The sequence below is a fragment of the Oncorhynchus masou genome, chromosome 23 (assembly GCF_036934945.1).
Source record: "Oncorhynchus masou masou isolate Uvic2021 chromosome 23, UVic_Omas_1.1, whole genome shotgun sequence".
In the NCBI taxonomy this organism is placed as follows: Eukaryota; Metazoa; Chordata; class Actinopteri; order Salmoniformes; family Salmonidae; genus Oncorhynchus; species Oncorhynchus masou.
Genome location: NC_088234.1, coordinates 13,940,075 through 13,965,202, shown reverse-complemented (window position 1 = coordinate 13,965,202; position 25,128 = coordinate 13,940,075). Strand labels below are relative to the sequence as shown.

Here is a 25,128-nt window from a genome sequence, read left to right as displayed (position 1 = left end):
TCTTTTGACCTCACCCTCTCACCTTCCCCCTACTCACAAGGCAGGCAATACGCTCGACCTCATCTTTACTAGATGCTGTTCTTCCACTAACCTCATTGCAACTCCCCTCCAAGTCTCCGACCACTACCTTGTATCCTTTTCCCTCTCGCTCTCATCCAACACTTCCCACACTGCCCCTACTCGGATGGTATCGCGCCGTCCCAACCTTCGCTCTCTCTCCCCCGCTACTCTCTCCTCTTCCATCCTATCATCTCTTCCCTCTGCTCAAACCTTCTCCAACCTATCTCCTGATTCTGCCTCCTCAACCCTCCTCTCTTCCCTTTCTGCATCCTTTGACTCTCTATGTCCCCTATCCTCCAGGCCGGCTCGGTCCTCCCCTCCCGCTCCGTGGCTCGACGACTCATTGCGAGCTCACAGAACAGGGCTCCGGGCAGCCGAGCGGAAATGGAGGAAAACTCGCCTCCCTGCGGACCTGGCATCCTTTCACTCCCTCCTCTCTACATTTTCCTCCTCTGTCTCTGCTGCTAAAGCCACTTTCTACCACTCTAAATTCCAAGCATCTGCCTCTAACCCTAGGAAGCTCTTTGTCACCTTCTCCTCCCTCCTGAATCCTCCCCCCCCCCTCCGCCCTCTCTGCAGATGACTTCGTCAACCATTTTGAAAAGAAGGTCGACAACATCCGATCCTCGTTTGCTAAGTCAAACGACACTGCTGGTTCTGCTCACACTGCGCTACCCTGTGCTCTGACCTCTTTCTCCCCTCTCTCTCCAGATGAAATCTCGCTTCTTGTGACGGCCGGCCGCCCAACAACCTGCCCGCTTGACCCTATCCCCTCCTCTCTTCTCCAGACCATTTCCGGAGACCTTCTCCCTTACCTCACCTCGCTCATCAACTCATCCCTGACCGCTGGCTACGTCCCTTCCGTCTTCAAGAGAGCGAGAGCTGCACCCCTTCTGAAAAAACCTACACTCGATCCCTCCGATGTCAACAACTACAGACCAGTATCCCTTCTTTCTTTTCTCTCCAAAACTCTTGAACGTGCCGTCCTTGGCCAGCTCTCCCGCTATCTCTCTCAGAATGACCTTCTTGATCCAAATCAGTCAGGTTTCAAGACTAGTCATTCAACTGAGACTGCTCTTCTCTGTATCACGGAGGCGCTCCGCACTGCTAAAGCTAACTCTCTCTCCTCTGCTCTCATCCTTCTAGACCTATCGGCTGCCTTCGATACTGTGAACCATCAGATCCTCCTCTCCACCCTCTCCGAGTTGGGCATCTCCGGCGCGGCCCACGCTTGGATTGCGTCCTACCTGACAGGTCGCTCCTACCAGGTGGCGTGGCGAGAATCTGTCTCCTCACCACGCGCTCTCACCACTGGTGTCCCCCAGGGCTCTGTTCTAGGCCCTCTCCTATTCTCGCTATACACCAAGTCACTTGGCTCTGTCATAACCTCACATGGTCTCTCCTATCATTGCTATGCAGACGACACACAATTAATCTTCTCCTTTCCCCTTCTGATGACCAGGTGGCGAATCGCATCTCTGCATGTCTGGCAGACATATCAGTGTGGATGACGGATCACCACCTCAAGCTGAACCTCGGCAAGACGGAGCTGCTCTTCCTCCCGGGGAAGGACTGCCTGTTCCATGATCTCGCCATCACGGTTGACAACTCCATTGTGTCCTCCTCCCAGAGCGCTAAGAACCTTGGCGTGATACTGGACAACACCCTGTCGTTCTCAACTAACATCAAGGCGGTGGCCCGTTCCTGTAGGTTCATGCTCTACAACATCCGCAGAGTACGACCCTGCCTCACACAGGAAGCGGCGCAGGCCCTAATCCAGGCACTTGTCATCTCCCGTCTGGATTACTGCAACTCGCTGTTGGCTGGGCTCCCTGCCTGTGCCATTAAACCCCTACAACTCATCCAGAACGCCGCAGCCCGTCTGGTGTTCAACCTTCCCAAGTTCTCTCACGTCACCCCGCTCCTCCGCTCTCTCCACTGGCTTCCAGTTGAAGCTCGCATCCGCTACAAGACCATGGTGCTTGCCTACGGAGCTGTGAGGGGAACGGCACCGCAGTACCTCCAGGCTCTGATCAGGCCCTACACCCAAACAAGGGCACTGCGTTCATCCACCTCTGGCCTGCTCGCCTCCCTACCACTGAGGAAGTACAGTTCCAGCTCAGCCCAGTCAAAACTGTTCGCTGCTCTGGCCCCCCAATGGTGGAACAAACTCCCTCACAACGCCAGGACAGCGGAGTCAATCACCACCTTCCGGAGACACCTGAAACCCCACCTCTTTAAGGAATACCTAGGATAGGATAAAGTAATCCTTCTCACCCCACCCCCCCTTAAATGATTTAGATGCACTATTGTAAAGTGGCTGTTCCACTGGATGTCATAAGGTGAATTCACCAATTTGTAAGTCGCCAAATGACTTAAATGTAATGTAATGTAAATGTGTGTCTGTGTGTGTGTGTGTGTGTGTGTGTGTGTGTGTGTGTGTGTGTGTGTGTGTGTGTGTGTGTGTGTGTGTGTGTGTGTGTGTGTGTGTGTAACTGGTGGCATGACTCACTTGGGATCTGTGACCCAGCTGTGTCCAAAGTCATTGGGGTTGGTGGTCAGAGAACCGTCGGGTTTCCTGAAGTCATCGTTGGAGTTTCCGTTGTAGTCTCCACACAGTCCACACAGCTTGTCCTTATAGCTAAATACAGAGGAGCAAATAGACCGATGAGTCAAGCACTTTTTCTAGAATATAAATGACAACATTATAAAATAAAAATATTACAATCTGAGAACTATCTACTTGGTTTTTATTTTACGTTGTGTTTATATGGTTATTTTAATGGTATATCATGTCGGGTTCACAAAAACTGTAGGAGAGGAACCAAGCTACATAGACCCTGTTTTTGGTCTCTCTCTCTCTCTCTCTCTCTCTCTCTGTATGTGTGTGTGTGTGTTCTCTTCAGTGTGTGTATGAAGCAGTTTTGACTCACTCCTTGATGACCTTGATGTCCATATAGTGGTTTCCGTCATATCGTACAGTCACACCAAAGTCCATGGCTACAGTGTAGTGTTTACCAGACTTCAAAACAGACACACCTGTAGCTGGGGTCAGTGGGATGTTCACATTGATACCATCCAACTAGGAGGAGAAGAGGACACAGACATGTGTTAGTGAGGGGCACTTCATTGTTGATGTTTTTCAGCTTCCTCTTTATAAGCTGTTCTGTGTTTTGAATGAATTTTATGCATTTATCGCTGCTCAGGAATTTCCCTTCGGTGGCAAAACATATTTATTGAATACAATGACAAACTGTTCTTGGCAGCAGTGTACGTTACTTTATATTGAATGAGTACATGCAGGGCTCTGCATTTTATCACTATTTCTTTCTATTGTTACGTATTTAAACATTTTCAAACGTCTTCCTCATCTCTTTCTCTACCCCAACCCTATCCCTCCATCAATCCCTCTCTCTCTCACCTGCACGGTGCCTCCCTTCAAGATGGAGATCTTCACCCCACGCACGTACACATGAACAGCCTTCAGGTAGGAGATGGTTGGTTTGTTGAAGCGGTTCTCGTTGTCAGCATGCACCTCGTAGTGAGGCACTGACGTGTGGTTACAGGGCTCTGACATCAGGTAGCTGCAGTTCCCCATGAAGTTGTACTTCTTCTTGTCGAAGGTGGTGTAGTGAGGGTCACCAGACGCGATACAGGTAGAGGTGTCTGGGGGGAATAGTGATTATAAAGTTGGGAGTGAGATTAGTAATTGGCTGGTGGAAATAATACTGACTCAGTGTTCACATAGTTGGGTTATTATTTTCACCAAATGATGTCTGACAAAATGTAAATAGTGTTTTCTAAGCCGAACATAATACATGTATACTGTATATAAGGCTGTCTGTTTGCATAGCTAGGTATCAAACTCTAGGAACGATCCACTTTACTGTAGGTTGGATGTTCCCGTGGGTTTCACGATGGAACTCCTAACCAATATAATCGATTTGATAAGACTTTCATCTTTATATAAGTGATGATAACTGAGCTAATACAAGTTATGATAACTGAGCTAATACAAGATCTCATAACTTAGCTAATACCAGCTATGATAACTGAGCTAACACAAGTTATGATAAAGGCCATAATGTATTATTCCAGCCCAGCTTGATTTTAGATTTTGGCCAATAGGTGGCAGCAGTGTATGTGCAAAGTTCCAGACTGATCCAATGAATCATTGCATTTCTGTTCAAAATGTTGTATCAAGACTGCCGAAATGTGCCTAATTTGTTGATGAAAAACTTTTCAGGTTCAAAACTGTGCACTCTACTCAAACAATAGCATGGTATTCTTTCACTGTAATAGCTACTGTCAATTGGACAGTGCAGTTAGAAGAACAAGAATTGAAGCTTTCTGGCAATGTCAGATATGTCTATGTCCTGGGAAATGTTCTTGTTACTTACAGCCTCATGCTAATCGCATTAGCCTACGTTAGCTCAACCCACCAATCCTGAAGAAGTTTTAACTTATTCGCCAAGTTCAATAAAGGTCAAATAAAAACTCAGCTAATTCAAGTTCTTATAACTTAGCTATTACAAGTTATGATAACTGAACTAATACAAGTTGTGATAACTGAGCTAATACAAGTTATGATAACTTTGCCTAACAATGTATTATAACTCAGCTAACAGTACCTTTAGGATAGCAGGCTCCGTTGCGACACTCCTCTGTGGGAGAGCAGGAGTTGTCCACACAGTCCAAGATGTAGTTTCCAGCACAACGACACAGCTTGGAGCAGCCGTCACCAAAGATGATCTCTCCTGGCTAAAAGGACAGAGACAGGTAGAGAGGAATTATTAACATGTTGTTTTGACAATATATATAAATATTTTGTAATTTATTTGTGCATTCTGTAAAAGTATGTGTGTGTTCCTTGTGTTGCTGGTCATTTTTAAAGTGTATTTGTGATGTGCTGAGAGGAGCACTATCAATATCCATGTTAGTGGACATTCTGGACAGTAAAAGTACTGTATCGTATAATATTGTATCATATTGTGTATCACATTGAATGGTATGGTATATCATACACAATATACACAATATTGTATATCAGATTATATTGTGTCATATTCAATCACACAGTACATTCTTAACCACAGACTAACAATCCCAGATGGTCTCGTACCTCATAGTAGTCACCTCCCTCCAGACAGCCACATGTTTCTATGGGGACACAGCGTCTGCCTTTGAACACAAAGCCTGGCTTACAGAAACACGCGCTGATACAGGAGCCAGTGCAGTTGGTGGAGGGTTCCTTACAGCTGGGGATGCAGGCAGGGCCACACTCTATATACTCAGCATTGGGAGGGCACGTCACTATTGGGGGAGAGAGGGAGAGGAGGATGGGGGAGGCAAAGAAGAGAGATTAAGGGGGTGGGGCGGAAGGGAGACAAGGGGTTAATATCAGGAATTATTGGGTTACCAATTAATTGATTTGTGCAAATACAGAAAGCGGTTTCTGATTCTAATCGTAAGAATAAGAACAGGTGATTGTCTGTTAATTTCACCTGGTGGTTTTGTGGTAGTAGGTTTGGGAGTAGTTGGTTTAGGTGTAGTTGGTATGGGAGTAGTTGGTTTGACTGTAGTTGGGGCTGAGGGACAGAGGGAGACAGCATGAGACATAAGAGAGAAAGACATTATAGCCAAGTCTCAGATCTGTTTGTGCTATCTGGTCAACTCATATGGTCACAGCCTGGTCACCTACCCTACCATCCAAGACGTCAGACGTGAAAAACACCATTCTGAGTGTGTGGGTGTTTGTACGGACTGTTTATGTCAGGGGACTTACTTGTAGGGTAGCAGTCCAGCTCTCCTCCCTGGACCTTACACTCGTGCATTGGAGGGCAATCAGAGGGATTGCAGGTGACGAAGGGAGCGTTACAATAACATTTCAGCTTACAGTCCTCCAGATACCACTCCTCACCAGGCTGGATGGAGGGAGGGAAAGAGGAGAGATGGAGGGAGAGACAATAGTTCATCAGTGGTTGGTTGCAGTTTGGTTACATACACGTCACACACACAAAGTCCATCACCCGACACACAACACACTCACCTCGTAGTACTGTCCGTTGGTGCCTTTGCAGCCACAGGAGTTCTCTTTGACACACTTCCCGGCGCTGAGGACGTAACCAGGGTCACACACACAGCCCTCTGAACAGGGAGCATCACACCCTGTGGAGGGTCTGGAGGCACAGGTGGGCTGGCAAGGGGCGGCACAGGGCACGTACTGACTGTTGGGGGGGCATGTCAGAGCTGGAGAGAAGGAGGGAAGAGGAGACATTAGGAGATAGGTCTACTTTAAAACATGACTGTCTCTTAATAATGACCTTGTTGATTATACGGAACAGTACTGTTAGAGTGTATTGTTTGGTCTTTGATGTGCTGATAACAGCAGGGTCTTTGGTGAGTGAATGAATCATTATTATTATATTAATCACTGCAATTTCCATCTTCATCATCAATATCCGTCTCTTCCTTGTTATTATTATGTATAACATGTATCTGTACCAGGGTTGGGGTCCATTCCATTTCAATTCCAGTCAATTCAGGAAGTACTTTAAAATACCAATTCCAATTATCTTTAATGCTTTTCAGTGAGGGAAAACGTGGAATGAGAATTTGGTTTACTTTCTGAAATGAATGAAATGTAATTGACCCCAACACTGATCTGTACTCACGGCAGAAGGTGCTGTTCCTCCAGGTTCCGATGGTGACTCCTCGGTCCTGACAGTCGTTGACGTACGACTCGATGGACTCACACAGGATGGGTTGAGCACCATCCAGCTCGCACAGGTCAAACAGACAGTCCTTGAAGAAACTCTGAAATAGACACACATAAACATATGCGTGTCTTCGACTTGCACACAAAGCTTGGAGGGTTGGTTACTTTAGTGACAAAGTTGTTTGAATTGAATTAAGCGTATTTAAAAATCTCTGCACTAAAAATGTCTATATATTTAAAAATGTTTTTCTTGGGTGTGAGATTTCACACATTAAACAAACTTTTGTTGAATCTTAAAGACAAAATATGATATGACCCTATATACCGTACATTACAGTAATATCTCACATTAGGTAAGACACTATGTACCACACATTACGGTAGTTACTCACATTGGGGTTGACCTTGGGGTGACAGACAGCGAACGGTCCGTTCTTGTCCAGTAGCATGCCGCAGTAGCCAGAGCTCTCATACCTGTCCAGTTCATCATCAGTACAGCCTGGGATGGTGGTGTTGGGCTTCTTGTTACAACTGGAGTCAGAGACAGGGTGAATCAATCATGTGTGTGTGTTGGTGTGTGTGTGTGTGTGTGTGTGTGTGTGTGTGTCTGTGTGTGTGTGTGTGTGTAACTGGTGGCATGACTCACTTGGGATCTGTGACCCAGCTGTGTCCAAAGTCATTGGGGTTGGTGGTCAGAGAACCGTCGGGTTTCCTGAAGTCATCGTTGGAGTTTCCGTTGTAGTCTCCACACAGTCCACACAGCTTGTCCTTATAGCTAAATACAGAGGAGCAAATAGACCGATGAGTCAAGCACTTTTTCTACAATATGAATGACAATATTATAAAATAAAAATATTACAATGTGAGAACTTTCTACGTGGTTTTTATTTTACGTTGTGTTTATATGGTTATTTTAATGGTATATCATGTCGGGGTAACAAAAACTGTAGGAGAGGAACCAAGCTACATAGACCCTGTTTTTGGTCTCTCTCTCTCTCTGTGTGTGTGTGTGTTCTCTTCAGTGTGTGTATGAAGCAGTTTTGACTCACTCCTTGATGACCTTGATGTCCATATAGTGGTTTCCGTCATATCGTACAGTCACACCAAAGTCCATGGCTACAGTGTAGTGTTTACCAGACTTCAAAACAGACACACCTGTAGCTGGGGTCAGTGGGATGTTCACATTGATACCATCCAACTAGGAGGAAAAGAGGACACAGAAATGTGTTAGTGAGGGGCACTTCATTGTTGATGTTTTTCAGCTTCCTCTTTATAAGCTGTTCTGTGTTTTGTATGAATTTTATGCATTTATCGCTGCTTAGGAATTTCCCTTCGGTGGCAAAAAATATTTATTGAATACAATGACAAACTGTTCTTGGCAGTGTACGTTACTTTATATTGAATGAGTACATGCAGGGCTCTGCATTTTATCACTATTTCTTTCTATTGTTACGTATTTAAACATTTTCAAACGTCTTCCTCATCTCTTTTTCTCTCTACCCCAACCCTATCCCTCCATCAATCCCCTCTCTCTCACCTGCACGGTGCCTCCCTTCAAGATGGAGATCTTCACCCCACGCACGTACACATGAACAGCCTTCAGGTAGGAGATGGTTGGTTTGTTGAAGCGGTTCTCGTTGTCAGCATGCACCTCGTATTGAGGCACTGACGTGTGGTTACAGGGCTCTGACATCAGGTAGCTGCAGTTCCCCATGAAGTTGTACTTCTTCTTGTCGAAGGTGGTGTAGTGAGGGTCACCAGACGCGATACAGGTAGAGGTGTCTGGGGGAATAGTGATTATAAAGTTGGGAGTGAGATTAGTAATTGGCTGGTGGAAATAATACTGACTCAGTGTTCACATAGTTGGGTTATTATTTTCACCAAATGATGTCTGACAAAATGTAAATAGTGTTTTCTAAGCCGAACATAATACATGTATACTGTATATAAGGCTGTCTGTTTGCATAGCTAGGTATCAAACTCTAGGAACGATCCACTTTACTGTAGGTTGGATGTTCCCGTGGGTTTCACGATGGAACTCCTAACCAATATAATTGATTTGATAAGACTTTCATCTTTATATAAGTGATGATAACTGAGCTAATACAAGTTATGATAACTGAGCTAATACAAGATCTCATAACTTAGCTAATACCAGCTATGATAACTGAGCTAACACAAGTTATGATAAAGGCCATAATGTATTATTCCAGCCCAGCTTGATTTTAGATTTTGGCCAATAGGTGGCAGCAGTGTATGTGCAAAGTTCCAGACTGATGCAATGAATCATTGCATTTCTGTTCAAAATGTTGTATCAAGACTGCCAAAATGTGCCTGATTTGTTGATGAAAAACTTTTCATGTTCAAAACTGTGCACTCTACTCAAACAATAGCATGGTATTCTTTCACTGTAATAGCTACTGTCAATTGGACAGTGCAGTTAGATTAACAAGAATTGAAGCTTTCTGGCAATGTCAGATATGTCTATGTCCTGGGAAATGTTCTTGTTACCTACAACCTCATGCTAATCGCATTAGCCTACGTTAGCTCAATCCACCAATCCTAAAGAAGTTTTAACTTATTCACCAAGTTCAATAAAGGTCAAATAAAAACTCAGCTAATTCAAGTTCTTATAACTTAGCTATTACAAGTTATGATAACTGAACTAATACAAGTTGTGATAACTGAGCTAATACAAGTTATGATAACTTTGCCTAACAATGTATTATAACTCAGCTAACAGTACCTTTAGGATAGCAGGCTCCGTTGCGACACTCCTCTGTGGGAGAGCAGGAGTTGTCCACACAGTCCAAGATGTAGTTTCCAGCACAACGACACAGCTTGGAGCAGCCGTCACCAAAGATGATCTCTCCTGGCTAAAAGGACAGAGACAGGTAGAGAGGAATTATTAACATGTTGTTTTGACAATATATATAAATATTTTGTAATTTATTTGTGCATTCTGTAAAAGTATGTGTGTGTTCCTTGTGTTGCTGGTCATTGTTAAAGTGTATTTGTGATGTGCTGAGAGGAGCACTATCAATATCCATGTTAGTGGACATTCTGGACAGTAAAAGTACTGTATCGTATAATATTGTATCATATTGTGTATCACATTGAATGGTATGGTATATCATACACAATATACACAATATTGTATATCACATTATATTGTGTCATATTCAATCACACAGTACATTCTTAACCACAGACTAACAATCCCAGATGGTCTCGTACCTCATAGTAGTCACCTCCCTCCAGACAGCCACATGTTTCTATGGGGACACAGCGTCTGCCTTTGAACACAAAGCCTGGCTTACAGAAACACGCGCTGATACAGGAGCCAGTGCAGTTGGTGGAGGGTTCCTTACAGCTGGGGATGCAGGCAGGGCCACACTCTATATACTCAGCATTGGGAGGGCACGTCACTATTGGGGGAGAGACGGAGAGGAGGATGGGGGAGGCAAAGAAGAGAGATTAAGGGGGTGGGGCGGAAGTGAGACAAGGGGTTAATATCAGGAATTATTGGGTTACCAATTAATTGATTTGTGCAAATACAGAAAGCGGTTTCTGATTCTAATCGTAAGAATAAGAACAGGTGATTGTCTGTTAATTTCACCTGGTGGTTTTGTGGTAGTAGGTTTGGGAGTAGTTGGTTTAGGTGTAGTTGGTATGGGAGTAGTTGGTTTGACTGTAGTTGGGGCTGAGGGACAGAGGGAGACAGCATGAGACATAAGAGAGAAAGACATTATAGCCAAGTCTCAGATCTGTTTGTGCTATCTGGTCAACTCATATGGTCACAGCCTGGTCACCTACCCTACCATCCAAGACGTCAGACGTCAAAACACCATTCTGAGTGTGTGGGTGTTTGTACGGACTGTTTATGTCAGGGGACTTACTTGTAGGGTAGCAGTCCAGCTCTCCTCCCTGGACCTTACACTCGTGCATTGGAGGGCAATCAGAGGGATTGCAGGTGACGAAGGGAGCGTTACAATAACATTTCAGCTTACAGTCCTCCAGGTACCACTCCTCACCAGGCTGGATGGAGGGAGGGAAAGAGGAGAGATGGAGGGAGAGACAATAGTTCATCAGTGGTTGGTTGCAGTTTGGTTACATACACGTCACACACACAAAGTCCATCACCCGACACACAACACACTCACCTCGTAGTACTGTCCGTTGGTGCCTTTGCAGCCACAGGAGTTCTCTTTGACACACTTCCCGGCGCTGAGGACGTAACCAGGGTCACACACACAGCCCTCTGAACAGGGAGCATCACACCCTGTGGAGGGTCTGGAGGCACAGGTGGGCTGGCAAGGGGCGGCACAGGGCACGTACTGACTGTTGGGGGGGCATGTCAGAGCTGGAGAGAAGGAGGGAAGAGGAGACATTAGGAGATAGGTCTACTTTAAAACATGACTGTCTCTTAATAATGACCTTGTTGATTATACGGAACAGTACTGTTAGAGTGTATTGTTTGGTCTTTGATGTGCTGATAACAGCAGGGTCTTTGGTGAAATTAATGAATCATTATTATTATATTAATCACTGCAATTTCCATCTTCATCATCAATATCCGTCTCTTCCTTGTTATTATTATGTATAACATGTATCTGTACCAGGGTTGGGGTCCATTCCATTTCAATTCCAGTCAATTCAGGAAGTACTTTAAAATACCAATTCCAATTCTCTTTAATGCTTTTCAGTGAGGGAAAACTTGGAATGAGAATTTGGTTTACTTTCTGAAATGACTGGAATGAAATGTAATTGACCCCAACACTGATCTGTACTCACGGCAGAAGGTGCTGTTCCTCCAGGTTCCGATGGTGACTCCTCGGTCCTGACAGTCGTTGACGTACGACTCGATGGACTCACACAGGATGGGTTGAGCACCATCCAGCTCGCACAGGTCAAACAGACAGTCCTTGAAGAAACTCTGAAATAGACACACATAAACATATGCGTGTCTTCGACTTGCACACAAAGCTTGGAGGGTTGGTTACTTTAGTGACAAAGTTGTTTGAATTGAATTAAGCGTATTTAAAAATCTCTGCACTAAAAATGTCTATATATTTAAAAATGTTTTTCTTAGGTGTGAGATTTCACACATTAAACAAACTTTTGTTGAATCTTAAAGACAAAATATGATATGACCCTATATACCGTACATTACAGTAATATCTCACATTAGGTAAGACACTATGTACCACACATTACGGTAGTCACTCACATTGGGGTTGACCTTGGGGTGACAGACAGCGAACGGTCCGTTCTTGTCCAGTAGCATGCCGCAGTAGCCAGAGCTCTCATACCTGTCCAGTTCATCATCAGTACAGCCTGGGATGGTGGTGTTGGGCTTCTTGTTACAACTGGAGTCAGAGACAGGGTGAATCAATCATGTGTGTGTGTTGGTGTGTGTCTGTGTGTGTGTGTGTGTGTGTGTGTGTGTGTGTGTGTGTGTGTGTGTGTGTGTGTGTGTGTGTGTGTGTGTGTGTGTGTGTGTGTGTGTGTGTGTGTGTGTGTGTGTGTGTGTGTGTGTAACTGGTGGCATGACTCACTTGGGATCTGTGACCCAGCTGTGTCCAAAGTCATTGGGGTTGGTGGTCAGAGAACCGTCGGGTTTCCTGAAGTCATCGTTGGAGTTTCCGTTGTAGTCTCCACACAGTCCACACAGCTTGTCCTTATAGCTAAATACAGAGGAGCAAATAGACCGATGAGTCAAGCACTTTTTCTAGAATATGAATGACAACATTATAAAATAAAAATATTACAATGTGAGAACTATCTACTTGGTTTTTATTTTACGTTGTGTTTATATGGTTATTTTAATGGTATATCATGTCGGGGTCACAAAAACTGTAGGAGAGGAACCAAGCTGCATAGACCCTGTTTTTGGTATCTCTCTCTCTCTCTGTATGTGTGTGTGTGTGTTCTCTTCAGTGTGTGTATGAAGCAGTTTTGACTCACTCCTTGATGACCTTGATGTCCATATAGTGGTTTCCGTCATATCGTACAGTCACACCAAAGTCCATGGCTACAGTGTAGTGTTTACCAGACTTCAAAACAGACACACCTGTAGCTGGGGTCAGTGGGATGTTCACATTGATACCATCCAACTAGGAGGAGAAGAGGACACAGACATGTGTTAGTGAGGGGCACTTCATTGTTGATGTTTTTCAGCTTCCTCTTTATAAGCTGTTCTGTGTTTTGAATAAATTTTATGCATTTATCGCTGCTTAGGAATTTCCCTTCGGTGGCAAAAAATATTTATTGAATACAATGACAAACTGTTCTTGGCAGCAGTGTACGTTACTTTATATTGAATGAGTACATGCAGGGCTCTGCATTTTATCACTATTTCTTTCCATTGTTCCGTATTTAAACATTTTCAAACGTCTTCCTCATCTCTTTTTCTCTCTACCCCAACCCTATCCCTCCATCAATCCCTCTCTCTCTCACCTGCACGGTGCCTCCCTTCAAGATGGAGATCTTCACCCCACGCACGTACACATGAACAGCCTTCAGGTAGGAGATGGTTGGTTTGTTGAAGCGGTTCTCGTTGTCAGCATGCACCTCGTAGTGAGGCACTGACGTGTGGTTACAGGGCTCTGACATCAGGTAGCTGCAGTTCCCCATGAAGTTGTACTTCTTCTTGTCGAAGGTGGTGTAGTGAGGGTCACCAGACGCGATACAGGTAGAGGTGTCTGGGGGAATAGTGATTATAAAGTTGGGAGTGAGATTAGTAATTGGCTGGTGGAAATAATACTGACTCAGTGTTCACATAGTTGGGTTATTATTTTCACCAAATGATGTCTGACAAAATGTAAATAGTGTTTTCTAAGCCGAACATAATACATGTATACTGTATATAAGGCTGTCTGTTTGCATAGCTAGGTATCAAACTCTAGGAACGATCCACTTTACTGTAGGTTGGATGTTCCCGTGGGTTTCACGATGGAACTCCTAACCAATATAATTGATTTGATAAGACTTTCATCTTTATATAAGTGATGATAACTGAGCTAATACAAGTTATGATAACTGAGCTAATACAAGATCTCATAACTTAGCTAATACCAGCTATGATAACTGAGCTAACACAAGTTATGATAAAGGCCATCATGTATTATTCCAGCTCAGCTTGATTTTAGATTTTGGCCAATAGGTGGCAGCAGTGTATGTGCAAAGTTCCAGACTGATCCAATGAATCATTGCATTTCTGTTCAAAATGTTGTATCAAGACTGCCGAAATGTGCCTAATTTGTTGATGAAAAACTTTTCATATTCAAAACTGTGCACTCTACTCAAACAATAGCATGGTATTCTTTCACTGTAATAGCTACTGTCAATTGGACAGTGCAGTTAGATTAACAAGATTTGAAGCTTTCTGGCAATGTCAGATATGTCTATGTCCTGGGAAAGGTTCTTGTTACCTACAACCTCATGCTAATCGCATTAGCCTACGTTAGCTCAATCCACCAATCCTGAAGAAGTTTTAACTTATTCGCCAAGTTCAATAAAGGTCAAATAAAAACTCAGCTAATTCAAGTTCTTATAACTTAGCTATTACAAGTTATGATAACCAAACTAATACAAGTTATGATAACTGAGCTAATACAAGTTATGATAACTTTGCCTAACAATGTATTATAACTCAGCTAACAGTACCTTTAGGATAGCAGGCTCCGTTGCGACACTCCTCTGTGGGAGAGCAGGAGTTGTCCACACAGTCCAAGATGTAGTTTCCAGCACAACGACACAGCTTGGAGCAGCCGTCACCAAAGATGATCTCTCCTGGCTAAAAGGACAGAGACAGGTAGAGAGGAATTATTAACATGTTGTTTTGACAATATATATATATATATATATTGTAATTTATTTGTGCATTCTGTAAACGTATGTGTGTGTTCCTTGTGTTGCTGGTAATTTTTAAAGTGTATTTGTGATGTGCTGAGAGGAGCACTATCAATATCCATGTTAGTGGACATTCTGGACAGTAAAAGTACTGTATCGTATAATATTGTATCATATTGTGTATCACATTGAATGGTATGGTATATCATACACAATATACACAATATTGTATATCACATTATATTGTGTCATATTCAATCACACAGTACATTCTTAACCACAGACTAACAATCCCAGATGGTCTCGTACCTCATAGTAGTCACCTCCTCCAGACAGCCACATGTTTCTATGGGGACACAGCGTCTGCCTTTGAACACAAAGCCTGGCTTACAGAAACACGCGCTGATACAGGAGCCAGTGCAGTTGGTGGAGGGTTCCTTACAGCTGGGGATGCAGGCAGGGCCACACTCTATATACTCAGCATTGGGAGGGCACGTCACTATTGGGGGAGAGAGGGAGAGGAGGATAGGGGAGGCAAAGAAGAGAGGGTAAGGGGGTGGGGCGGAAGGGAGACAAGGGGTTAATATCAGGAATTATTGGGTTACCAATTAATTGATTTGTGCAAATACAGAAAGCGGTTTCTGATTCTAATCGTAAGAATAAGAACAGGTGATTGTCTGTTAATTTCACCTGGTGGTTTTGTGGTAGTAGGTTTGGGAGTAGTTGGTTTAGGTGTAGTTGGTATGGGAGTAGTTGGTTTGACTGTAGTTGGGGCTGAGGGACAGAGGGAGACAGCATGAGACATAAGAGAGAAAGACATTATAGCCAAGTCTCAGATCTGTTTGTGCTATCTGGTCAAATCATATGGTCACAGCCTGGTCACCTACCCTACCATCCAAAACAGCAAAACAGCATTCTGAGTGTGTGGGTGTTTGTACGGACTGTTTATGTCAGGGGACTTACTTGTAGGGTAGCAGTCCAGCTCTCCTCCCTGGACCTTACACTCGTGCATTGGAGGGCAATCAGAGGGATTGCAGGTGACGAAGGGAGCGTTACAATAACATTTCAGCTTACAGTCCTCCAGGTACCACTCCTCACCAGGCTGGATGGAGGGAGGGAAAGAGGAGAGATGGAGGGAGAGACAATAGTTCATCAGTGGTTGGTTGCAGTTTGGTTACATACACGTCACACACACAAAGTCCATCACCCGACACACAACACACTCACCTCGTAGTACTGTCCGTTGGTGCCTTTGCAGCCACAGGAGTTCTCTTTGACACACTTCCTGGCGCTGAGGACGTAACCAGGGTCACACACACAGCCCTCTGAACAGGGAGCATCACACCCTGTGGAGGGTCTGGAGGCACAGGTGGGCTGGCAAGGGGCGGCACAGGGCACGTACTGACTGTTGGGGGGCATGTCAGAGCTGGAGAGAAGGAGGGAAGAGGAGACATTAGGAGATAGGTCTACTTTAAAACATGACTGTCTCTTAATAATGACCTTGTTGATTATGTGTTATTTCTTACATTAGTACCTCAGGTCATCTTAGGTTTCATTACATACAGCCGAGAAGAACTACTGTATATAAGATCAGTGTCAACTCACCATCAGTACGACCAAGAATATGTTTTTCGCGACGCGGATCCTGTGTTCTGCCTTACAAACAGGACAACGGAATGGATCGCATGCAGCGACCCCAAAAACGACTCCGAAAAAGAGGGAAACGTAGCGGTCTTCTGGTTAGACTACGGAGACGGGCACATCGTGCCCCACTTCCTAGCATTCTTCTTGCCATTGTCCAGTCTCTTGACAACAAGGTTGATGAAATCCGAGCAAGGGTAGCATTCCAGAGGGATATCAGAGACTGTAACGTTCTGTTCTTCACGGAAACATGGCTCACTGGAGAGACGCTATCCGATGCGGTGCAGCCAACGGGTTTCTCCACGCATCGCGCCGACAGAAACAAACACCTTTCTGGTAAGAAGAGGGGTGGGGGTGTATGCCTTATGGCTAACGAGGCATGGTGCGATGAAAGAAACATACAGGAACTCAAACCCTTCTGTTCACCTGATTTAGAATTTCTCACAATCAAATATAGACCGCATTACCTACCAAGAGAATTCTCTTCGATTATAATCACAGCCGTATATATCCCCCCCCAAGCAGACACATCGATGGCTCTGAACGAACTTTATTTAACTCTTTGCAAACTGGAAACCATTTATCCGGAGGCTGCATTCATCGTTGTTGGGGATTTTAACAAGGCTAATCTGAAAACAAGACTCCCTAAATTTTATCAGCATATCGATTGCGCAACCAGGGGCGGAAAACCTTGGATCACTGTTACTCTAACTTCCGCGACGCATATAAGGCCCTGCCCCGCCCCCTTTCGGAAAAGCTGACCACAACTCCATTTTGCTGATACCTGCCTACAGACAAAAGCTAAAAAAGAAGCTCCCACGCTGAGGTCTGTCCAACGCTGGTCCGACCAAGCTGACTCCACACTCCAAGACTGCTTCCATCACGTGGACTGGGACATGTTTCGTATTGCGTCAAATAACAACATTGACGAATACGCTGATTCGGTGTGCGAGTTCATTAGAACGTGCGTTGAAGATGTCGTTCCCATAGCAACGATTAAAACATTCCCTAACCAGACACCTTGGATTGATGGCAGCATTCGTGTGAAACTGAAAGCACGAACCACTGCTTTCAATCAGGGCAAGGTGTCTGGCAACATGACTGAATACAAACAATGCAGCTATTCCCTCCGTAAGGCTATCAAACAAGCTAAGCGTCAGTACAGAGACAAAGTAGAATCCCAATTCAACGGCTCAGACACAAGAGGCATGTGGCAGGGTCTACAGTCAATCACGGACTACAGGAAGAAATCCAGCCCAGTCACGGACCAGGATGTCTTGCTCCCAGGCAGACTAAATAACTTTTTTGCCCGCTTTGAGGACAATACAGTGCACTGACACTGCCTGCAACGGAAAATGCGGTCTCTCCTTCACTGCAGCCGAGGTGAGTAAAACAGTTAAACGTGTTAACCCTCGCAAGGCTGCAGGCCCAGACGGCATCCCCAGCCGCGCCCTCAGAGCATGCGCAGACCAGCTGGCTGGTGTGTTTACGGACATATTCAATCAATCCCTATACCAGTCTGCTGTTCCCACATGCTTCAAGAGGGCCACCATCGTTCCTGTTCCCAAGAAAGCTAAGGTAACTGAGCTAAACGACTACCGCCCCGTAGCACTTCCGTCATCATGAAGTGCTTTGAGAGACTAGTCAAGGACCATATCACCTCCAACCTACCTGACACCCTAGACCCACTCCAATTTGCTTACCGCTCAAATAGGTCCACAGACGATGCAATCTCAACCACACTGCACACTGCCCTAACCCATCTGGACAAGAGGAATATCTATGTGAGAATGCTGTTCATCGACTACAGCTCGGCATTCAACACCATAGTACCCTCCAAGCTCGTCATCAAGCTCGAGACCCAAGGTCTCGACCCCGCCCTGTGCAACTGGGTACTGGACTTCCTGACGGGCCGCCCCCAGGTGGTGAGGGTAGGTAACAACATCTCCTCCCCGCTGATCCTCAACACTGGGGCCCCACAAGGGTGCGTTCTGAGCCCTCTCCTGTACTCCCTGTTCACCCACGACTGCGTGGCCACGCACGCCTCCAACTCAATCATCAAGTTTGCGGACGACACAACAGTGGTAGGCTTGATTACCAACAACGACGAGACGGCCTACAGGGAGGAGGTGAGGGCCCTCGGAGTGTGGTGTCAGGAAAATAACCTCACACTCAACGTCAACAAAACTAAGGAGATGATTGTGGACTTCAGGAAACAGCAGAGGGAACACCCCCTATCCACATCGATGGAACAGTAGTGGAGAGAGTAACAAGTTTTAAGTTCCTCGGCATACACATCACAGACAAACTGAATTGGTCCACTCACACAGACAGCATCGTGAAGAAGGCGCAGCAGCGCCTCTTCAACCTCAGGAGGCTGAAGAAATTCGGCTTGTCACCAAAAGCACTCACAAACTTCTACAGAGGCACAATCGAGAGCATCCTGGCGGGCTGTATCACCGCCTGGTACGGCAACTGCTCCGCCCTCAACCGTAAGGCTCTATAGAGGGTAGTGAGGTCTGCACAACGCATCATCGGGGGCAAACTACCTGCCCTCCAGGACACCTACACCACCCGATGTTACAGGAAGGCCATAAAGATCATCAAGGACATCTACCACCCAAGCCACTGCCTGTTCACCCCGCTATCATCCAGAAGGCGAGGTCAGTACAGGTGCATCAAAGCTGGGACCGAGAGACTGAAAAACAGCTTCTATCTCAAGGCCATCAGACTGTTATGTCAGGATTTGGCCAGGGTTGTTCCGGTTTTTGGTCACTAGATGCCCCCATTGTGCTTTTTGACCTTTTGCTTTCCATTGATCCCTTTTATTATTTGCACCTGTGCCTCGTTTTCCCTGATTGTATTTAAACCCTTAGTTTCCTTCAGTTCTTTGCTCTGTGTTTGTATGTTAGCACCCAGCCCTAGTATTCTGTGAACTCTTGTTGATCCCAGGGACGCTCTTGTGGAATTCTGTTTTTTGTTCTTGTTTATTTATTTTTGAGTATCTTTTGAGGCTTTTTATGCTATACCTACCACCTTGTGGATTTACCTTTTTGTCTTGGAGGATTACCTTGTGGATTACCTTGTTCTTGTGGAATTCCTTTTGAGGTTGTGGAGTTACATGTTTTCCTGAAAGACTTCACTTTTTACTTTATTAAATACACCGTCTCAAGTACTGCTGTGTCTGCCTCATCTTCTGGGTTCTGCCGACTATTCGTGGCTCAGTTGGTTAAGTGACTGTTTCTCACTCCGGAGACCCGGGTTCGTAACCGGGTCCTGACATGTTAAACAGCCACCACTAACATTGAGTGGCTACTGACTCAACTCCAGCCACTTTAATAATGGGAATTGATGGGAAATGTTGTAAATATATCACTAGCCACTTTAAACAATGCTACCTTATATAATGTTACTTACCCTACATTATTCATCTCATATGCATACCTATATACTGTACTCTATATCATCGACTGCATCCTTATGTAATACATGTATCACTAGCCACTTTAACTATGCCACTTTGTTTACATATTCATCTCACATGTATATACTGTACTCGATACCATCTACTGTATCTTGCCTATGCTGCTCTGTACCATCACTCACTCATATATCCTTATGTACATATTCTTTATCCCCTTACACTGTGTATAAAACAGTAGATTAGGAATTGTTAGTTAGATTACTTGTTGGTTATTACTGCATTGTCGGAACTAGAAGCACAAGCATTGCGCTACACTCGCATTAACATCTGCTAACCATGTGTATGTGACAAATAAAATTTGATTTGATTTATACGGAACAGTACTGTTAGAGTGTATTGTTTGGTCTTTGATGTGCTGATAACAGCAGGGTCTTTGGTGAGTGAATGAATCATTATTATTATATTAATCACTGCAATTTCCATCTTCATCATCAATATCCGTCTCTTCCTTGTTATTATTATGTATAACATGTATCTGTACCAGGGTTGGGGTCCATTCCATTTCAATTCCAGTCAATTCAGGAAGTACTTTAAAATACCAATTCCAATTCTCTTTAATGCTTTTCAGTGAGGGAAAACTTGGAATGAGAATTTGGTTTACTTTCTGAAATGACTGGAATGAAATGTAATTGACCCAACACTGATCTGTACTCACGGCAGAAGGTGCTGTTCCTCCAGGTTCCGATGGTGACTCCTCGGTCCTGACAGTCGTTGACGTACGACTCGATGGACTCACACAGGATGGGTTGAGCACCATCCAGCTCGCACAGGTCAAACAGACAGTCCTTGAAGAAACTCTGAAATAGACACACATAAACATATGCGTGTCTTCGACTTGCACACAAAGCTTGGAGGTTTGGTTACTTAAGTGACAAAGTTGTTTGAATTGAATTAAGCGTATTTAAAAATCTCTGCACTAAAAATGTCTATATATTTAAAAATGTTTTTCTTGGGTGTGAGATTTCACACATTAAACAAACTTTTGTTGAATCTTAAAGACAAAATATGATATGACCCTATATACCGTACATTACAGTAATATCTCACATTAGGTAAGACACCATGTACCACACATTACGGTAGTTACTCACATTGGGGTTGACCTTGGGGTGACAGACAGCGAACGGTCCGTTCTTGTCCAGTAGCATGCCGCAGTAGCCAGAGCTCTCATACCTGTCCAGTTCATCATCAGTACAGCCTGGGATGGTGGTGTTGGGCTTCTTGTTACAACTGGAGTCAGAGACAGGGTGAATCAATCATGTGTGTGTGTTGGTGTGTGCCTGTGTGTGCCTGTGTGTGTGTGTGTGTGTGTGTGTGTGTGTGTGTGTGTGTGTGTGTGTGTGTGTGTGTGTGTGTGTGTGTGTGTGTGTGTGTGTGTGTGTGTGTGTGTGTGTGTGTGTGTGTGTGTGTGTGTGTGTGTGTGTGTGTGTGTGTGTGTAACTGGTGGCATGACTCACTTGGGATCCATGACCCAGCTGTGTCCAAAGTCATTGGGGTTGGTGGTCAGAGAACCATCGGGGTTCCTGAAGTCATCGTTGGAGTTTCCGTTGTAGTCTCCACACAGTCCACACAGCTTGTCCTTATAGCTAAATACAGAGGAGCAAATAGACCGATGAGTCAAGCACTTTTTCTAGAATATGAATGACAACATTATAAAATAAAAATATTACAATGTGAGAACTATCTACTTGGTTTTTATTTTACGTTGTGTTTATATGGTTATTTTAATGGTATATCATGTCGGGGTCACAAAAACTGTAGGAGAGGAACCAAGCTGCATAGACCCTGTTTTTTTCTCTCTCTCTCTCTCTCTGTGTGTGTGTGTTCTCTTCAGTGTGTGTATGAAGCAGTTTTGACTCACTCCTTGATGACCTTGATGTCCATATAGTGGTTTCCGTCATATCGTACAGTCACACCAAAGTCCATGGCTACAGTGTAGTGTTTACCAGACTTCAAAACAGACACACCTGTAGCTGGGGTCAGTGGGATGTTCACATTGATACCATCCAACTAGGAGGAGAAGAGGACACAGACATGTGTTAGTGAGGGGCACTTCATTGTTGATGTTTTTCAGCTTCCTCTTTATAAGCTGTTCTGTGTTTTGAATGAATTTTATGCATTTATCGCTGCTCAGGAATTTCCCTTCGGTGGCAAAACATATTTATTGAATACAATGACAAACTGTTCTTGGCAGCGTACGTTACTTTATATTGAATGAGTACATGCAGGGCTCTGCATTTTATCACTATTTCTTTCCATTGTTACGTATTTAAACATTTTCAAACGTCTTCCTCATCTCTTTTTCTCTCTACCCCAACCCTATCCCTCCATCAATCCCTCTCTCTCTCACCTGCACGGTGCCTCCCTTCAAGATGGAGATCTTCACCCCACGCACGTACACATGAACAGCCTTCAGGTAGGAGATGGTTGGTTTGTTGAAGCGGTTCTCGTTGTCAGCATGCACCTCGTAGTGAGGCACTGACGTGTGGTTACAGGGCTCTGACATCAGGTAGCTGCAGTTCCCCATGAAGTTGTACTTCTTCTTGTCGAAGGTGGTGTAGTGAGGGTCACCAGACGCGATACAGGTAGAGGTGTCTGGGGGAATAGTGATTATAAAGTTGGGAGTGAGATTAGTAATTGGCTGGTGGAAATAATACTGACTCAGTGTTCACATAGTTGGGTTATTATTTTCACCAAATGATGTCTGACAAAATGTAAATAGTGTTTTCTAAGCCGAACATAATACATGTATACTGTATATAAGGCTGTCTGTTTGCATAGCTAGGTATCAAACTCTAGGAACGATCCACTTTACTGTAGGTTGGATGTTCCCGTTGGTTTCACGATGGAACTCCTAACCAATATAATTGATTTGATAAGACTTTTATCTTTATATAAGTGATGATAACTGAGCTAATACAAGTTATGATAACTGAGCTAATACAAGATCTCATAACTTAGCTAATACCAGCTATGATAACTGAGCTAACACAAGTTATGATAAAGGCCATAATGTAATATTCCAGCCCAGCTTGATTTTAGATTTTGGCCAATAGGTGGCAGCAGTGTATGTGCAAAGTTCCAGACTGATCCAATGAATCATTGCATTTCTGTTCAAAATGTTGTATCAAGACTGCCGAAATGTGCCTAATTTGTTGATGAAAAACTTTTCATATTCAAAACTGTGCACTCTACTCAAACAATAGCATGGTATTATTTCACTGTAATAGCTACTGTCAATTGGACAGTGCAGTTAGATTAACAAGAATTTAAGCTTTCTGGCAATGTCAGATATGTCTATGTCCTGGGAAATGTTCTTGTTAAATACAACCTCATGCTAATAGCATTAGCCTACGTTAGCTCAATCCACCAATCCTGAAGAAGTTTTAACTTATTCGCCAAGTTCAATAAAGGTCAAATAAAAACTCAGCTAATTCAAGTTCTTATAACTTAGCTATTACAAGTTATGATAACTGAACTAATACAAGTTGTGATAACTGAGCTAATACAAGTTATGATAACTTTGCCTAACAATGTATTATAACTCAGCTAACAGTACCTTTAGGATAGCAGGCTCCGTTGCGACACTCCTCTGTGGGAGAGCAGGAGTTGTCCACACAGTCCAAGATGTAGTTTCCAGCACAACGACACAGCTTGGAGCAGCCGTCACCAAAGATGATCTCTCCTGGCTAAAAGGACAGAGACAGGTAGAGAGGAATTATTAACATGTTGTTTTGACAATATATATATATATATATATTTTGTAATTTATTTGTGCATTCTGTAAAAGTATGTGTGTGTTCCTTGTGTTGCTGGTCATTTTTAAAGTGTATTTGTGATATGCTGAGAGGAGCACTATCAATATCCATGTTAGTGGACATTCTGGACAGTAAAAGTACTGTATCGTATAATATTGTATCATATTGTGTATCACATTGAATGGTATGGTATATCATACACAATATACACAATATTGTATATCACATTATATTGTGTCATATTCAATCACACAGTACATTCTTAACCACAGACTAACAATCCCAGATGGTCTCGTACCTCATAGTAGTCACCTCCCTCCAGACAGCCACATGTTTCTATGGGGACACAGCGTCTGCCTTTGAACACAAAGCCTGGCTTACAGAAACACGCGCTGATACAGGAGCCAGTGCAGTTGGTGGAGGGTTCCTTACAGCTGGGGATGCAGGCAGGGCCACACTCTAAATACTCAGCATTGGGAGGGCACGTCACTATTGGGGGAGAGAGGGAGAGGAGGATGGGGGAGGCAAAGAAGAGAGGGTAAGGGGGGGGTGGAAGGGAGACAAGGGGTTAATATCAGGAATTATTGGGTTACCAATTAATTGATTTGTGCAAATACAGAAAGCGGTTTCTGATTCTGATCGTAAGAATAAGAACAGGTGATTGTCTGTTAATTTCACCTGGTGGTTTTGTGGTAGTAGGTTTGGGAGTAGTTGGTTTAGGTGTAGTTGGTATGGGAGTAGTTGGTTTGACTGTAGTTGGGGCTGAGGGACAGAGGGAGACAGCATGAGACATAAGAGAGAAAGACATTATAGCCAAGTCTCAGATCTGTTTGTGCTATCTGGTCAAGTAATATGGTCACAGCCTGGTCACCTACCCTACCATCCAAGATCCAAAACACCATTCTGAGTGTGTGGGTGTTTGTACGGACTGTTTATGTCAGGGGACTTACTTGTAGGGTAGCAGTCCAGCTCTCCTCCCTGGACCTTACACTCGTGCATTGGAGGGCAATCAGAGGGATTGCAGGTGACGAAGGGAGCGTTACAATAACATTTCAGCTTACAGTCCTCCAGGTACCACTCCTCACCAGGCTGGATGGAGGGAGGGAAAGAGGAGAGATGGAGGGAGAGACAATAGTTCATCAGTGGTTGGTTGCAGTTTGGTTACATACACGTCACACACACAAAGTCCATCACCCGACACACAACACACTCACCTCGTAGTACTGTCCGTTGGTGCCTTTGCAGCCACAGGAGTTCTCTTTGACACACTTCCCGGCGCTGAGGACGTAACCAGGGTCACACACACAGCCCTCTGAACAGGGAGCATCACACCCTGTGGAGGGTCTGGAGGCACAGGTGGGCTGGCAAGGGGCGGCACAGGGCACGTACTGACTGTTGGGGGGGCATGTCAGAGCTGGAGAGAAGGAGGGAAGAGGAGACATTAGGAGATAGGTCTACTTTAAAACATGACTGTCTCTTAATAATGACCTTGTTGATTATGTGTTATTTCTTACATTAGTACCTCAGGTCATCTTAGGTTTCATTACATACAGCCGAGAAGAACTACTGTATATAAGATCAGCGTCAACTCACCATCAGTACGACCAAGAATA

The 25,128-nt window shown here is 44.3% G+C and overlaps 1 protein-coding gene across 1 annotated transcript in view; it reads right to left on the bottom strand.

The window, feature by feature from the left end:
* The window catches only part of LOC135511247 (zonadhesin-like), a 119,431-nt gene that overhangs the window by 66,336 nt on the left and 27,967 nt on the right, over nt 1–25,128 (bottom strand). Inside the window, 39 exon segments of the mRNA XM_064932872.1 lie at nt 2,573–2,701; nt 2,994–3,142; nt 3,482–3,726; nt 4,692–4,821; nt 5,183–5,373; nt 5,565–5,648; nt 5,846–5,984; nt 6,110–6,309; nt 6,735–6,876; nt 7,171–7,309; nt 7,425–7,553; nt 7,828–7,976; nt 8,316–8,560; nt 9,525–9,654; nt 10,016–10,206; nt 10,398–10,481; nt 10,678–10,816; nt 10,942–11,141; nt 11,573–11,714; nt 12,009–12,147; nt 12,337–12,465; nt 12,746–12,894; nt 13,238–13,482; nt 14,447–14,576; nt 14,942–14,955; nt 15,042–15,131; nt 15,323–15,406; nt 15,596–15,734; nt 15,860–16,058; nt 20,397–20,554; nt 20,849–20,987; nt 21,215–21,343; nt 21,619–21,767; nt 22,108–22,352; nt 23,317–23,446; nt 23,814–24,004; nt 24,194–24,277; nt 24,466–24,604; nt 24,730–24,969. Coding sequence (XP_064788944.1) covers nt 2,573–2,701; nt 2,994–3,142; nt 3,482–3,726; nt 4,692–4,821; nt 5,183–5,373; nt 5,565–5,648; nt 5,846–5,984; nt 6,110–6,309; nt 6,735–6,876; nt 7,171–7,309; nt 7,425–7,553; nt 7,828–7,976; nt 8,316–8,560; nt 9,525–9,654; nt 10,016–10,206; nt 10,398–10,481; nt 10,678–10,816; nt 10,942–11,141; nt 11,573–11,714; nt 12,009–12,147; nt 12,337–12,465; nt 12,746–12,894; nt 13,238–13,482; nt 14,447–14,576; nt 14,942–14,955; nt 15,042–15,131; nt 15,323–15,406; nt 15,596–15,734; nt 15,860–16,058; nt 20,397–20,554; nt 20,849–20,987; nt 21,215–21,343; nt 21,619–21,767; nt 22,108–22,352; nt 23,317–23,446; nt 23,814–24,004; nt 24,194–24,277; nt 24,466–24,604; nt 24,730–24,969 — 5,879 coding nt within the window.